Here is a 15,566-nt window from a genome sequence, read left to right on the forward strand (position 1 = left end):
CACTGTGTTCAGCTCTGAACCATAAGATTGGTACGATTGGTGCCCGAGCCGGGGAGGTGTTAGAGATAGCGCGAGGTTAATACACAGCTCTAAGCATGAGTCTGGCAGAATTGAAGTGCAAGTCACGAGAGTTGCAGTCCGGTTCTCCTTGGCCAAGGCTGTAATAAATATTGCTTCATAATTCATCCAATATTCTTCCACCTGAGTTGTTGACCTCCAACCTCAACAGAACTTCCTTCACATCATGAATAAAAATTATATGTTTCATTAGTTGTCAATATACATTGCCATGAAATAAAATGTTGACCAAATTTAAATCATAATGGCCACAGGCAGATAAAACTGTCAATCACAAAAACGATGGGATTTACTATTATAATCATAAAATAATTATCCAATGAACAGCACATTTCATAGACATTTTCTCAGATTCTGCTGCAATCAAGACACGTGAGTATGTTTCCCGACCGTTCCTCCTCAGCACTGAGACACAGACACACAGCGCTGACACACCCTCTAAGGAGCATGACATGGCAGCCTTGAGTCAGTCACGCCCATCATGTTTCATTCATCATGTGACTGTGACACCTGTGACATAATAACACGTTCTGGAAAAATTCAGCCAAACTACAAACTACAAGAGAATTACAATTAACAGAAATATATAATCCACTCAGGTGTGTGAAGATGGATGGAACCAAATACAGGGCACACAACCTGTTAAGAGTCTGCAACAGACTTGAGATTTGGGTGGAGGTTCACCTTCCAGCAGGACAACTACCCTAAACATACAGCCAGATCTACAATGGAATGGTTTAGATCAGGGGTGTCAAACAAATTTTCACAAAGGGCCACTCTACGATATGATAATCACACTAAGGGCCAAACTGACATACCTTCTTTTTAATCGAAAAATAAAAAGAACATATCTAAGTAAGTATATAAACTGCGTACAATGGCTAGTTTTCGCTTCTACATTTTCGGGGGACAAATTATAGGTGGAGGGTATGGGGGTGCTCCCCCCAACATTTTTGAATGTCAAACACTTAATTTCCTGCATTCTGGTGGATTTTTATTCACCAATCTGTGCCTTTTCGGCATCAATTTATGGTGGAACAATTATAAAAAGGACTATAATGCAGTAAGGCTCTCAGGCATTCTGGATTGAGCCACAATATTTATTCTCCTGGATTTTTCAAAACTTTCTGCACATTCAAAACATATCACATGTTTTGTTTTTTTAGGAACATTGACGCAGCACCAGTGTTAGCTATTTATGACAATTTACATTGGTAATGAAATGCCATGTCACCATTGGAAACGAAAGGGGTGGGCTATCAGCAGCTAGCTAACGTTAGCTAGTTGGCTATATTGTAACTTAAAGCAAAAGTTAGAAACAAGATAATTTTGGCATTAATCCTTAGACACTTGACACAATCAATCATCAATATTAGCATGCTATTTAGCCACATATATTGGCCTATTTACAGCCCTCAGAAAACTCATGCAAGTTCATCAATTCATGGCTCAAAATCCTGAGCTGTGGAACTTTCAGCAGACATTCCTAGCTGTAAGCCACGTAAGTTACCTAACAGTTGGGAGCGTATGCGACGTGCGGATATGGCACATGCTCCATGAAGAATGAAAAAACAATATATATATATATATATATATATATATATATATATCTGATTTATTTTAAATTTTTTTCCAGAATTGATTCAAATTGGCCGAATTGATTCGCGGGCCAGATCAAAACGTTTCGCGGGCCAGATGTAGTTTAGATCAAAGCATATGCATGTGATAGAATAGCCCAGTCAAAGTCCAGACCGAATACAATTGAGAATATCTGGAAAGACTTGAAAATTGCTGTTCACAGACGCTCTCCATCCAATCCGACGCTGAATCTGAAGCTCGAGCGATTTTGCAAATAAGAATGGGCAAAAATGTCAGTCTGTAGATGTACAAAGCTGGTAGAGACATACCCCAATAGACTTGGAGCTGTAATTGCAGCGATAGGTGGTTCTACCACGTATTGACTCAGGGGGGCTGAAAATGTATGCACGCCACATATTTCAGTTTTTTATTTATAGAAAAAATTGAAAACCACGTTTTATTTTCCTTCCATTTCACAATTATACGCTTTGTGTTGGTCTATCACATGAAATCCCAATAAAAGTAAGTTTGTGGTTATTACGTGAAAAATGTGAAAAAGTTCAAGGGGTATGAATACTTTTTTAAGCCACTGTACATAGGGCTCTGGCCCGCCCATATCAGATAGAACGATTTGATCGGCAACTCCGAATTTTCTGACATAATTAATGAGCTTCAATGGATAGTGCCCAGGGGCCGTATTCACGAAACATTTTAAGGCTAAGAGTAGGTCCTAACGTGCTGATTTAGGAGTAACTCTCAAAAATAAGGGGCGTTTCACTCCTAATTTTAGGACTCCTAACTTTTTAAGATAAGTTTAATTCACAAAGCATTTTAGCGCTAAAACTAGCTCCTAAATCTATGAAAAGCTAAGAGTCCTCGAGAGGACTCCTAAGTCACTAAGAGTAATTCACAGACAACCATTTGATGGCATTTTGGAGAGATTTAATGATAGTGAGCTTAACAAAAGGTACCTTTAATAACTGTGAGGGTTTAATGATCTTAGTGAAGTTATATTTAGAAAGTATAGACACATTTATATGTATTATATTCATATAATTCATATATATATTTATTAAGTTCCTTTTCCTGCAGTTGCTTTGGGTTTACGATGTGCTGAAAGTTACTGTTGGTGTCACGTTTGGGTTTAATTTCGTACTAGAGTAGGCCTATAGCCTATGTGGCGCTTCGCAGCATCTCCTCCGTTCCACAGGTCCGCTGTCTGTATAGGTGCGCGTCTCGCCTTTTTCCTTCCGCATGCACTTTACGATTTCGCCGGCTGTTGTTTCCAAATTGTGAATTTCCTGGTTTGTCGCTGTCTGACTATTGCTGCATAGTCGCCGTTGAGAGAAATACAGTGAGAGTGCATGGCGTGCAGCTGTTCAATGAGGATATTTGTCCCGATTCAAATCATTGTAAAATGTAAAATGAATAGACCTATGTGGCGCTATTGTAGCCTATAGGTTAATAGTGAACAAATGTGTGGGAAACCCTGCAGTATCTTGGTTTCATGTTAAATCAGTGTCACTTGTCATTAATTGTATTAAAAACTCTTAACTTTAATACAGCAACACGATATGGATATCTCCCACAGTGTTTCTATCATAAATTCACTCTTAGCTCTCATTCCCTTTCAGCCAATCACTGTGGGCATAGAAGGTATGAACATGACGTCATCCATAGCAACAGGGTCAACCCCGCCCCCTTATCTTAGCTTAGTAGTCCCTCCCATTCCTTAGTAAAAGTTGGTCTTATCAGCTTTATGAATAGGTTTTAAGAAATTACTCCTTACTAAGAACTTTTAGTGCTCCTTAGGAGTACTCTTAGCGCTAAGATAAAATGTTTTGTGAATACGGCCCCTGATCAACAGGAGCAGCAAATTTAATTTGCCAGCAAGGTCTGGATTTCAAGGCTAACAAACTACTGAAGTTTGAATAAAACGTATGCATGTAAAATGTATGTATGCCATTATAGAGTGTGTGTGGATATTCAGCCTCAAATCAATGAAATAACGATGAGTGAATTTGAAGACTTCACCTGACACTGAATGTGTTACTTTTGCTCTTATTGTACAGTATATAAAGTTTTAATTAAAGCTACTACGAGTAAGTCGGCACGTTGGCGACACCTTTGAACAAAAGCGGTAGTATTTTTACGACGCCAGCTGTTTTCTAGCTCGTGCTGGGAGTCCAAGATTCAAATAATCAGGAAGCAATATGGTGCGTGTCCGTGTGTTGAAAGTGTGAGGGCACCGGACTCTTTTCGGCTTCCAGAGAGTGGTTAGTGACACAGCTTCAACTAATGCCAGTAAGTGCTAAACACACCTGATTGCAATGAGTTGATGTATTGTCACCTCTCACGTAGCTGAACGAGTCCGTGTCCGTGAGATGGCAGTTAGTTAGTAGTCTATGGATCACGATGAGGTAATGTGTTTATGTTGTAAATAATGACTATTTCAGATGAATAATGGTATCTGATGATGCTGGTGAGGCAAAGTAAACTGTGTTTTAGTAGGCTACCGCTCATTCATTTAGGAGTAAACACTGCAGTCTAGGTTCGCTCCGTGAAATTGTGTATACGTTGCTTGGCAACGCCCTCCCGCCCGCCTATCACTCTCCCTTCTAGCTTTTCTTCATTTCATTTTCTTTTTTTTCTTTGATGGTTCAGCCCCGTTATCAGTCATTATGACTACAAACAACTGTCTCAAACAAGGCTCCCGCTCCCCTTCCCTCACCTGGAGTGATAGGCTTCTCAAATCGCGTTCCTGCGCCTCACTGAAATCTGCGACCAATACGGATATGTGACCATAGAGCATGCACGCGTGAACCGAAAATCGGACTGGTTGTACGACCAGATCAAATGCAGTAATAAAAACTATATAAAAACGTCTTTCTTTGCACTGATGGTCTCGTTTGCTGTTAAAGGTAATTTATGATTATGAGAGGAAACATGAGGCTGTTTAAAAGATATTTAAATGTTACTTTTGCCGCTTTAAATGATTTAAATTAATAAATTGTGATTTGCCTAGTGGACAAATAGCCACACTAATCCAGAGGATGTAATGTTTAATTTATCCAATATATGTCACTACTATACACATTCAATATGCTTGTAAGTGCAGTCAGCTTATATTTTGAGGGGTCAAACTCTTTGGGGCTGCTCATGTTGTCTAACTGCTTGAGTGTGTTTATGTTACATATAGTTAGCACTGCAGCATGTCTCAGACAGCAGCACTTTGCTCTGCTCAGGTGTCCAAGGACCTTGCTTTGCTTCAGACCAGCTTGAAACTGGGTCAGCAGCAGCTCAACTGGTATCATGCTACAACCTGGCATTCCTGAGAGCTTTAACATTGCTGGACACCAACTATGCAATCAATAAGAGAACACTAGACTCTGGCATCTAAATTCACTGAGGTCTTCTATCTCCAAACTCTGACGGAAACCTTGCTGCTTAACACAAGAACCCTGTTTATATACGTCATAAAATAAACTCTTTAGCTACACATGAGATCTCCATCATCCGCATGACAGGTAACACTTCAATCTCCTTTTACACTTGTAAGTGACAGGTTCAAGATTTGCCCATATTTACAGTAGAGTAATGAGGTATTTACCAACAATATCACTCATGTAGTGGCAAAATAAGCGCGGACAAAACCAAAGTTAACCTTGCACTGACTGCAGGATACCCTCATCTACAAATATATGACACCTGCCCTTGTTTAATGTTCATGGTGTTTTGTGGGATAAGATTGTTTTTTTTTTAACCCAAAACAAAAATATTTGTTTTTCAACTGGATTTCTTTTCAAAGCCCTTCTGAAGATCTATCTGTATTAAAGTATAAACCTTTGTGTGCTACAACTAGGAACACTCCCAACTATTAAATAATTAAAAAGGGTTGTTATAAAGAACAGAAGCTCTTAAAGTTGATTTCCATACTTAATTCTTTATCAACATTTTTTTCAGACCAGTCTACAGAGGCAGTCCATGAAAAAACTGCCCAGGGCCTTTAATTACACTCAGTTAAAATAAATAGAAGAACCATTAGTTAAAACAAACTGATATCTAAAATATAGCAGCAAACATAAGACAAATAATCTAGTGTCCATCGACTTGATTATCTTTGGGTTTTACAACAGTATTTAATGACACATTTTTAATTGTGTTCTGGCATTTTATAGATAATTAAAATGATCAATCATGAAAATAATCTAAAAAAGAAAAACTGAATTCAAACGATTTTAAAGAAACACAACACGCTTCAACCAAAACGTTTCAGTAAAATAAAAATAATACACAGAAAGGTTGAACATAAGTAAATAACTTACCAAGCGGTTTTCATCAAACACCTCCAAAAGGAGACGATGCTTAGTGGGATCAACCTGAAACATAATAAAGATTGTCAAGTCAAAACACAGAAAAATGTGATTAATCTTTGCAATGAATCTACTTTTAGGTTCTTCTGGTTAAATATGATGTGTATGGTAAATGTATCCAGTTTCTTGTTTATGAAATGACACAAATGACCTCCTGCCACATACTGTATGTGTAATCACAACAGGAAATATAGATGCTTCTTCAAGTGTTTGATGTTAATTTGTGTTCTGAATTCACTTACTCTGAAAAAGAATTCTTCACCCCATTTTGGGTCCAGTGTCTTCATGTAACACAAGATAAGAAAATCAAATTAAAAATAAAACACGATTCACACAAATATAAAAGCTATAAAAGGTGTAACTGTAAACGTTGACTTACTCACCTTTTTTTTTGTTTTAGTCTGAAGACTTGTGATTTCTCCATTGACAGGGTCATAGAGGGACAGCTTTGTGTAAGGATCACTGGAGGAAAAGAAGAGAAACACATTTAGATTAAGGTGTGGTGTGGCAATCCATTTATAGAGATACACTTATCATCAATTTCTGCTCTTTTTGTTTTAGTGGGTTGAGCGGTTCTTCTGCCACAAGTCTGTCTCCACTGCTTAGATCAGGAAAAACATTAAGACCATCCTAGAGACATTCAAATAATGGTTCCAGCTACCCTGAGCTCAATACAAAGTTGAGTTTAATTGTTCATTTACAATGGTTTGAGGCAGTGTGACTTGCATTAAGACCACATCCATCAATACCATTATCCAATCTTAGTGCCACTTAAGGCCAGCAGCAATGTTGTGTCATTTGGTAATGTATTAAGTGACTGCTGTTACATTAGAGTTATACTAATTGAGCAATTTTGGTTAAAACAAGAAAGATTAAACATACAGCTGATACAGGGTTCAACATAACTTTTTTTTCCTACTGGCCCGCCGGGCCAGTGGGTCCGAGTTTTACTGGCCCCTTGTATATTTTCACTGGCCCTGCACACACTTTTTTTTTTTTCATAATTTAGTGTCAATAATTATAATACCTGTATTAGAAAAATAAAGAAAGATAACCAGATCTAAAGGGAATATCTATACTGTAACAGTATAGATATTCCCTTTAGATTTGGTTATTTTTATTTTAGTTAATTATATGAAATGTTGATATTGCTCATACACATAATATAAAACCAGGCAAACATATTGAATTAGAAGCCTACAACTAAAAGTATGTTGAAAGAGTCGGCCAGTATTTTAAAGTCCAGTAGTTTGATGGTTGTTTTTATTCTTGAATTTGGGCAGTTTAATGAATAGTTCACCTGCAGAAGTCATGTGTGGTAGGCTGTTTTTATTACTTTCTCTATATGCATTAGGGATGTGAATGTGTCGACCGAATAACCGGTTTTCCACTTGCGCTCAAGTTGACTTTAAAAATAGAATAGAAATCCAAAAATCAGTGGGTTATGCAGTTTTTTTAATGGGAGATTTCACCGTGTATGTGAGTTCACGTCTGGTCGTGAGCGCGCTGCAGGAGTGTCACTTCTCCATGAAGTGTCAGCTTCACATAAGAGTCCGGTGTGGGACCATTTTTTCAAACTATTGATAAAAAACAATGCAGTGCAAAATATGCAGCATAAGTTAAACGCTCGTCTAAGACTATGACGTTAAATCACCTTAGAAACACACAATGCCTTCGTCCGATCACAGCAGCGTTTCACCGTGTGATCTAGCCAGCGAGTGAGCCGCCGCGCAGATGAACTGTGGTTTGTGGCTAAAATAATAACCGGGGGTATTCTCCCCGTTAGCGATTTCAAAGGGAAAGACTTCCGCGATCTGATTGGATGTCTCGAGCCTGAAAACACAGTGCCAAACTGCGCGACTATAGGAACTGTACAGTGAGCGGAGTCCCTCCGTTCGTTTCTGTCTACAACCGACACAATCACCGGAGACGCATTCACAGCGTTTAAATAACGCCTCTCATTTGTATTACCATTGGGGCTTGCATGCAAATACTGTAACATTACGTCGGCAGATAAAGGAAACGCGCAGTTATCATTTTCTGCACCTCAACCTCTGCTGTGGGAAGAAATAAAGGGGGCAAAGCAAGTCGATTGATTTGTCGACTCGCAGGCGGACGATAGGCAGCTCTGCCAACGGAGCGAGAGTGCACCCGCTTGTTGCTCCGCCTGTCAAAACGCCCACGCATCGTTTGTCCACTGGCCTTTCATTAAAAAATGTATTTTATATTAGGTTTATTATATTGAGTCTTAAATAAACACTGCTTTCATTACGACTCTCAACGCACATTTCAATGAACCATGATGTAGTCTACAAAAAGATACTGAACTGTGATTGGCCAGTCACTGGCCCGGGCGGGACAGTGACTGGCCAATCAACTTGCCCTGCATATGATTTTACTGGCCCCGGGCCATCGGGCTATACGTTATGTCGAACCCTGTGATATAAAGGCCTAAAAACACAACAACTAAAAAACCAACATTTTGTAAACTCTTGATTAGATGGCGGTATTAATATTATAGAGAATTATTTTAATGTCAGTGTGGCTCTGATCGGGTCAGCTTCCACGACCAACACTACCCGTTGGTAGGGGAGAATATGGCTCAGAGCAGCGGGCCGTAGAACGACCCTGGCAACTACAGCTACGTAACTTTGGTGACATCGTAGCAGCGGGACACATTGAAGCCCGCTGATTAATTCAATGAAGAGGAAAACAGCCACACAATAAAGAAAGAGCTGCGCATCTTTCGCTAAACACCAGGCTCTTCAGTCTTGCGGAGGTGACTACTACACACAGCGGTTTTACGTGGAAATTATTCTTTCGACCAATCAATGGACTGCAGTGTGTGGCTCTACCCTTTTGGGACTGTTAACGGCTTGGTACCCCATCAAAAATTATTTTGGGAGCCTAACCAACTTTTGACCATGGAAATGCAAATTAAAGCTGGCTGAGCTGCAGTTGGAAGCGAGGCTCAACATAGCATGGCATGACCCACAGAAGTCCTGTGAAATATTGTCAGAAAAGATATCCTTTTTTAAAGCAAATCATCAGGAAAGGATTTGCTGGTTCCATTTCCATGGTGTTTTTCTAACACTTGAAGACATAATAAACCGAATAGGGTTTCAGGACAGTCTGCAGCGGAAAATGTAAATTATACAATGCAACCGAGGGGTAACCTATCTACCACTCACCTGGCTCCGAGTATATCTTTCTTTGCAAGCCCAATTCCAGCAACCACTTTCACTTTTAGGATTCTTGAATTTTCCTGAAAGAAAAAAAGAAAAAAACAAACAATGAGTTGATGAATGTTAATGTCATAAAGACAGAGATGGACGGACATAAATATTTGGTACCGTTTAGGCCATATATCATCATACATGCACATAGTCCAGTTTAGCCTCACACACACAGATAAAAAGCATGCGTATACATCACTTTTACCTTCTACACAATGCTGAGCTAAAAAGTATTGTGTTTTTAAGCTTGCATTCAAATGAAGGCCCAAGCGCCCAGTGGAGTAATGCTGTTAGTTGTTGGTTGGATATTGCAGTGTTTTTATTTATTAAAACGGACACACTGGGTGCCAGCTGCATAGCTTAGCGGGTAGCACCACTGACTTTGATGCGGGAGACTGGATTCCCAGTCCTAGCAGGATGTGTAGGACGAATACTACCTACAACCTCAAATTGGAAGTTGCTTTGAGCATCAGCTAATTGTATTATTGTTATTGCAGTTTTCAGTTATTGTTGTCATTTATTCAACTGAATAAATTCACCCAAAATATACTCAATAAAGGTTTGTGAAGGTTACAGAGGTGAAGCCACAGGCAAGGAGAAAGAGGGAACGAGATAAAGTAAAATTGTTCAGTAGGATTTAGACTAGTACAGCTAAAGAAGGGCTACTACTACTGCCAATAATGAGATATAACTTTTAAGGAAATTCAATGGAGATGCAGTCAACCGGAATATTTACTAAAAACAAATGTTTTGTGATGGATGTAATATCTTTTTCATAAGCATGACCCTAAGATACAGTCAAATACTATCAATTATAGATCAGTTATTTTAACTTGTCATTTAAAGAAATCTTTTGACCTTAGTATTTGAAAAATACTAGCTACGGCCTTGGGTGAAACCAGAGCATTATTCCTACTTTGCTGCAAGGTCTGATATTCTCTCAGCATGACGCAAAAACATACAGTGCCTGTATACAAACTACACTATTTCTATTTGATGGCTCATAAATAAAGCTGGAAACAGACAGAAAATCAGAAACCGTTCTTGCATGGTCGTCGAGTTCTCTATAGTCTCTCTCTGCTTAAGCCATCTGGAGCTTCTCTATAAAACACTTCGAAGAGCATCATTGAAAAACTTTGCAATTTCCTCTTTGTTCCCAAAACCAACCGAAAATAAGGACTGATAGATGGATAAAGATATATTAATAGATATAAGTAAAAAAGGAAAATAAAATAGTGCTAAAACATAATTATATTAAATACAGACGGCACAGCCAGATCAAGTTCAGGTGGCTTGACTTCGGGTCCCAAAAGTTGACAGTTCCTTTTCAATTCTGGTCAAAATTGAGGAGCCAATGAAATTCAGACATGTTTAGAACAATAGCATAAATCAAACACAGACAACTCTTAAGCTCGCACACACTACTTTTTAGTGCACACACACTACCTTTTGCGTGAAAAAGTTGTGCGTGTGCAAACGAAGTGAGAGTGATGTATGTGTATGCTTTTCGTGTGTGTGGGAGGTAAAAGTGAAGTATGTGCATGCTTTTTATGTGTATGTGAGAAAAAAGTAGTTTGTGTGCAAGGTCAAAGATGTGTATGAGCATGCTTTTTATCTTTGTGTGTGAGGCTAAAGTGGACTATGTTCATGCATTCTGGATATTTGGCCTGAACGGCAGATCACAGATAATGAGCTCGATCCTGATGGAAAATGATCACACATAGAAGAAGAATAAAAACAAAAAAAATGAAAATATTTACTAAAAGCTGAACTAAATTCTATACATCCATGGCTAGAACAGGTCAAATACTGTGCTTTACTAGATAGGCTACATGCATGGCATACACTACAGATAGGTTCAGAAGCAGGTGTGCTATACAAGCATACTATAGGAATCAGTAACATCGAATTGAAACGACATGCTAATAAGGATAGAAAACAAAACTCATGAATTTGATTAATAAAATACTTCCTAATTGTAATCACATGCATGTTGTGCGGTGCGCACACCCGCCCCCCAATCACTGGGATGATGTAATTTCCTTCACTATCAAAATTCCAGCCTTGTTTGTGCTTTTATTGTGAAGTTAGTGAATCATCATCATAAGATTTCGCAATCAGTCACTCTCGCTTTGACGTATACAACTGTAAGGGCCTGATATGAAATTTATTTGGATTTTACAGCTTTGACAGCATGAATTTTAGTTATGATTATTTCCATTTTGGTCGGTTTCATTAAGATGTTTATGGAGGACGGCAAGGAAATACCAAACAGAGGGGCGTTAACGGCTTTTGCGCTTCCTGGCTAAAGAATTTGAAGCTTTTAGTTTGAAATATAGCATTATCGTTAGCTGAGAGGTAAAGCAATATAAATCAATAAGTGACACATTACAGCAAACACAAGACTCCCAAATACCACAGGTTAACCAGCTATTGAGTTAGTAAGCTCGTTAATTAATTCACTTTCAGGAAGTTTCTAGTTTCTCGGAGTTTAGTTAGCAACAGTTAGCGTTAACTAGTTAGCCCTCTGGCTAACATATAACCGCGCTAGCAGCCTCGTTGACGGCTGGCGAACGTGACCATTATCAGTTAGTTTACCTCGTCGGTCTGAAGTCCGCGAATCTGTGGAGGAAGTGCAGCCATAGTATCCTCGCCCTTCTTCCTCACAAGGAGCGACAAGAAGAAGACAATTGGCCCACTAACAGTAGGCTCCTGCGGGGTTTAGTTACTCCTTTGCCTGTTTTTTCCTGTGTTTACGATGGTAGATAGATACCGTGAATCTGACCCAGTGAGAGCTGTGACACAGTCGTCACTCACTGCATCCTCCTCCTCCTTCTTCCCCTCCCTCTTCCTCTGTATCCTCCTCCTTGCGTGTCTTCCCCTATTTCCTATCTTTCGGGTTTCTTATTCTCTCTTTCTTCTTCCTCTATTTCCCATTTCCTCAGTTCCCTCCTCCTCCTTCATCATTTTCTGTTTCCTCTTCCTTCCAACTCTGTTTCTGGCATACATCACAATCACTGATTTTTAGGGCAATATTTTTTAACCGTTAACTGCAAGTTTACTTCAGGTTCGCCCTTGATCGTTCTCTATTTAGGCTACATTAACAGACCTATTTAGGGTTAATAACCTACATTGGTCCAGACCAATAGGCTATTAGCTAGACCAGTGAATGATCTCAACCTTTTGAAGCCGCCCCCCACAAAAAAAACGGCCCCTCTCTCCAGCTGACCCTTTGCTCTGTTGGTCGGTCCTACAGACTATCACACATGACGAGTACCAAAAGCTCACAAACCTTGCATTGCTGACCAGAAACAGCATACAAATCAACCAATATAAATCAATTTGGTTTTAGTGAATACATTCAAAATCTGAGAGCAAACCTTATTTTGAAGGAGGAAGACAGAGAGGACTAGTTTGCACCTAGATGGGCATATGAATTTTTACTAGAGTGAATTAGACATCGGATGTCCCAAGGAATTCAGTTTTGCTTTGTAGATTGCTATGGAATCAAATTTGTGCAACAAACAACAAAACTTCTTCACCATCAAGCAAACATAACAATTTCAGATAGATAGGTCTAATTGAAGCACAATAATTTTTATTTCTTAGCAGAACAACATGGTGCGGGAGCTGCAGACATTTCCGTCCAATACCTTATTATATATTTTATACCAATATAACAGTTTTTTCCCCCGTTGTGCAGCCTATTTTGATATTTCTATGTAGCCTACACTCTGTAAAATGGTATGTAAACAAAGGGTATATAAACAAAGTGGCCCACCGTTCACAGAGCCTAGGCATGTGTTTTAACACCAGATTTTTTTCAGCGTACAAACAGTACATACAGGTAGCGGATTAGAAGGAGATATTCACTGATTTAAAAAAAAAAAAGTGATTTTGACAACAGGCATTCTCCTGAACGATAACTCCGCCTTACAAACTCTGCATAGGTTTCAGCCAGGTGTTGAAACCAATTTTCCCCCTATTTTGTAAAATATAGGGGAGAGTGGATTGAGTTGTGCCAGTGGGGAAGTAGTGCCACCCCTTGTTTCTAGAAAACGATAGAAGAAATTGGAAATGTGACCAAATATTTACAAAGAGCCATCCATTTGACTCATCCTATAAATAAGGGAGACACATGGAATAAGATATAAGCACATTTAAGATAAAAAAATGTTATATATATATTTGTTTATGATCAAGGGTTTTTGATTATTGTGTCTGAACAATTATAGACACATTAGAAAACATTTGACACATGTTTTAGTGCTTTAGTATGCTACACTTTTGTGTCTATATAGTTATATATTTAGTTAACTTCTGCATCATGCTTATCCAAAATTCTGGGGTTGGGGTGATTTGTGCCAAAGGGCCTGGGGTGAGTTATAAGTAAGTAAGTAAGTAAGTAAGTAAGTAAGTAAGTAAGTAAGTAAGTAAGTAAGTAAGTAAGTAAGTAAGTAAAATGTATTTATAGAGGCACATTTATAACAGTTAAGTGCTGTACATAGTGCATTCAGTAGGTACAAAATGAAGGTAAAATAACAATAACAAAAATAAAAGACATAAAGCCCAGACATCTACATATAAACACGGATAGTAGTGCAGAGGTAAGATAGTTAATGGGGAGGAAAAACCAGGGTGTACAGAAATGGAGGCGGAATCACATATGCCATGTGGCAGTTGGTTCTACAAGCGCGGAGCAGCTAGTGCAAAGTAAATTTCTGAGTTGTGCCATGGCCCATTGTTGGTCACCAATAGAAAGTGATTGTCTACAGTAGCTCAGAAGAGACTGACATCTCCATTCTACTTAACGACACCACTGATGAGAGTTCAGAGGGCCAGGAAGATGATGATGGTGACTTTGCCATTGTGAGCTGTGCAGGTAAAACCATTGGATCTGTTATGCCTTGTTTAAGAAAATGTACCTTCAATCTTAGTAAAATATTTACTTTAAATAAACCTTAAATAAGTAATTGTCTTATGGATTTGTCTTGCATTACAGTTTATGAGATATATATCAATGGCACAATTTACCCTATGGTATTCTCTCCAAAGGCACAACTTACACCACAAGACAACTTTTTTTCCGAAAGCTATATTTCTTAAACAGTTTATTTCAGATCCAAAGTTATTGTTGCCGGGGATGCACCACATCCTGAAATATACATCTATATTTTAGTTGGAGACTTTACTGTCAAGGCCTCACTTTAAAGTCAATTTGAGTAAAAAGTGGCACAGCTCCCCCACTCTCCCCTAAAGGTGAAGCATCAAGCTGTGTTCCCTGTGCATCTTATGGAGATGGTGATCAGCGCAGTCATCTTAAGGAGTGTGGGGGAGACGTCGCTGTAGCAGAAGTCAGCATTGTACTGTAGCAGAGGGCGCCAGCCAAAAAACATCTCGACAGGAGGGTATTATTTGTAAAACTAGTGGTGGCTGGTATTAAGTCTACGGTTCCCACCACTAAGCAAAACACTTAACCCTAAAACTGCTCCAGGGGCACCGCAATATGGCTGACCCTGTGTGACGAGTCTGACGACCCCCTCTGGCATTCATTGCATGTGTGTGGTGTGTTATAAATGTGGGAGGGGTTAGCAGAAAGACACATTTCAATAACCTTGTGTGACTTACCATGTTTTAATCTGCATGAATTAATTGACAACAAAGAACTTAAAGGCCTACTTCACCGGTTTGAATATGACGGTGTATTGAATTCTGAGATCCTATGTAGTATAAATGTGCAAAAAAAATTAAAATCGGTTCATCCTAGCCTGAGAAAAGGCAGAAAGAGTGTTTTTTTTAACCCTATATTTCTCTTTCTCGTGACATCACAGAAAGAGAAATATAGGGTTAAAAAAAAACTTACTTTGTAAATATTACTGTGATGTCTTTTACTGTGACATCACAGTAATATTTACAAAGTACGTTTTTTTTTAACCCTATATTTCTCTTTCTGTGATGTCACGAGAAAGAGAAATATAGGGTTAAAAAAAACACTCTTTCTGCCTTTTCTCAGGCTAGGATGAACCGATTTTAATTTTTTTTGCACATTTATACTACATAGGATCTCAGAATTCAATACACCTTCATATTCAAACTGGTGAAGTAGGCCTTTAACTAATACGTACCTCATACAACTCCACTTCAAAAATACTGAACTATCCCTTTAATGCAGATATTAAAGAAACATTGACTCCAGGATATTGATGTACTTAAAAAAGTTTTATTACTTTTTTTTAAAAGACTTGAAAAACCAGTATCAACAGCACTTCCCCTTATAAAAGCACTTGCTAAAATGCAAAAT

The 15,566-nt window shown here is 38.7% G+C and overlaps 1 protein-coding gene across 1 annotated transcript in view; it reads right to left on the bottom strand.

Moving 5' to 3' along the window:
* Window positions 1-12,086, bottom strand: part of nedd4a (NEDD4 E3 ubiquitin protein ligase a) — a gene marked incomplete at its 5' end in the record, with an annotated part of 33,632 nt that extends 21,546 nt beyond the window's left edge. The window contains 5 exons of the mRNA XM_080030098.1: window positions 5,982-6,035; window positions 6,272-6,310; window positions 6,413-6,491; window positions 9,221-9,294; window positions 11,864-12,086. Of these exons, the coding sequence (XP_079886224.1) occupies window positions 5,982-6,035; window positions 6,272-6,310; window positions 6,413-6,491; window positions 9,221-9,294; window positions 11,864-11,908 (291 nt within the window). The remainder of the gene's footprint in view (window positions 1-5,981; window positions 6,036-6,271; window positions 6,311-6,412; window positions 6,492-9,220; window positions 9,295-11,863) is intronic.
* Between the last annotated feature and the right edge of the window lie 3,480 nt (window positions 12,087-15,566).

Source organism: Ammodytes marinus (assembly GCF_949987685.1).
Source record: "Ammodytes marinus genome assembly, chromosome: 1".
Classification (NCBI taxonomy): Eukaryota; Metazoa; Chordata; class Actinopteri; order Uranoscopiformes; family Ammodytidae; genus Ammodytes; species Ammodytes marinus.